We start from the raw sequence: 1659 nt of genomic DNA, 5'->3' as shown, positions 1-1659 counted from the left end.
TGTGTGCCCATTGTTCCAAACTTTGGCAAACAGTCCACAAGTGTGGAACACCATTTCAATGGCAAAGTACCCATACCATCCTATCTGGTACCATTCCAGACCTGCGGTCCAGCATTTCTTGGAACAATGCAGGGCTTGCGATAACCCTGAGTCCATATTTAGAGAAGCATTCGATATTTTTTTCAAGCACGGTAAGGTGGAAGCGTTGTATGGGATGCGCAATGCAGCCACGGCAGGCCATATGGAAGCGGCTTATGTAGTTGGACTACTTGGTATGTCCGGAATTGATCTATCAAAAGAGGATGCATTACAATTCTTGTGTTCTTTGAATCAGCGTAACAACATTGATATGAAAGGAACCAGGGATGCTTTGACACGAAGATTAAACACAGCATGTGTTGCAACACATATCGTAGATATGTTTGACTATGGGAAGATTAAGTTTAATCGTTGCAGCGCTTGTAACAACAATGAATGGTATTTTGTTATTCAAGGCTGGCCTAGTGAAGACAAGATAAATCCTGCCTTCTGGACTTGTTGCAATCGATGCAAATGGCACCGTGAGAGTATTTTTTGGTCGAAACTGATGCGTGAGTATGTTGTGTGAGGGAATCACGTTTTTTTGCATTAGTTTGAGTACGAATTTACGGTTTTGATGCATTGTGGACTTGGTTCTCTTCACTTCTAGGTTGGCTGGCTACGTTGTAGATATGTTGTATAAATGTTGTTTAAAAGTTGGTATTTTGTCATAAACCGTTTTATATATAAATGTATAATATTTATTATATAGGGGAATTATTACTTACATCATAGGCGGCTAGGATTGATATTTTACTGACACAGATATTTTGCTCACCGACCCCAATCTTCATATTTCGTAAACGAAAAGTCATGCATGGAGTAAATAGGTGTCTTTTCACCGGTGCTTGGGAATGACATTTTCCCCCTCTGCAATGAAGGATTTGGTTACACGTTTCTTAAGCAAAAGTTGAACACTGATTGACGTTGAATACTTTTTTTGTGTGGAAGGAGTACAATGGATGACTTGTATATTTCCATATTATGTTTCAAAACATCCCTTAAACCTCAAAAATAAAAAAATTAACAAATTGAAGAACAGAGAAACCGATGAGCTCTACAAATGGCCTATTCGCACGGAAAATAAAATTGTTTTCAACAAGTTGGACTAAATATCATTAACAAAGGGACAGCGTAAAAAGTAATATCATAATAATTATAATAATTGTGGATAAATAATAAGAACATACTAATGTAGCATAACCATGAAACAAGGAATTCAGTAGGAAGATGAAATCTTAATAAGTTCGTAGCAATTTTCGGGTCGTTTTTCTAATTATTGTGTATTTCGTTCTGATTTTTCCAAGAAAAAGGAATAAAAAAATAATTTAGGGTAAAATGGGAGGATGTGGCCATGTTGAATGACGTACACTTGTGCAAGTGCTGAAAGGTGACCGGCTGAGATTGCGCCAGGTGTCTTTTTGCAATTAGGGTTGGCTATTTTCGTGGAAAAAGGCATCAGAATACGTAATAAATAGTTGGAAATTCATGAAAAAGGTTGGAAAAATTACCCGGGCCTCCTTGTGACGTCATAAAACTAGGACAACCTATAAATCATCCGTCTTGCAATGAAATAATCCA

The 1659-nt window shown here is 37.4% G+C and overlaps 1 protein-coding gene across 1 annotated transcript; it reads left to right on the top strand.

Moving 5' to 3' along the window:
• Positions 1-58: 58 nt before the first annotated feature.
• Positions 59-607, top strand: LOC117633941. The gene has a single exon (XM_034367810.1). It carries the CDS (start codon positions 59-61, stop codon positions 605-607), a length of 549 nt encoding a protein of 182 aa, XP_034223701.1.
• The last annotated feature ends 1052 nt before the right edge of the window (positions 608-1659 follow it).

This window comes from Prunus dulcis, chromosome 7 (assembly GCF_902201215.1).
Source record: "Prunus dulcis chromosome 7, ALMONDv2, whole genome shotgun sequence".
Classification (NCBI taxonomy): domain Eukaryota; kingdom Viridiplantae; phylum Streptophyta; class Magnoliopsida; order Rosales; family Rosaceae; genus Prunus; species Prunus dulcis.
The sequence above is the reverse complement of the archived record's forward strand: the minus strand, read 5'-3'. Positions and strand labels throughout refer to the sequence as shown.

Coding starts and splice junctions, on each gene's coding strand:
- LOC117633941 (XM_034367810.1), top strand. CDS start 59: ATGGCAAAGTACCCATACCATCCTATCTGGTACCATTCCAGACCTGCG.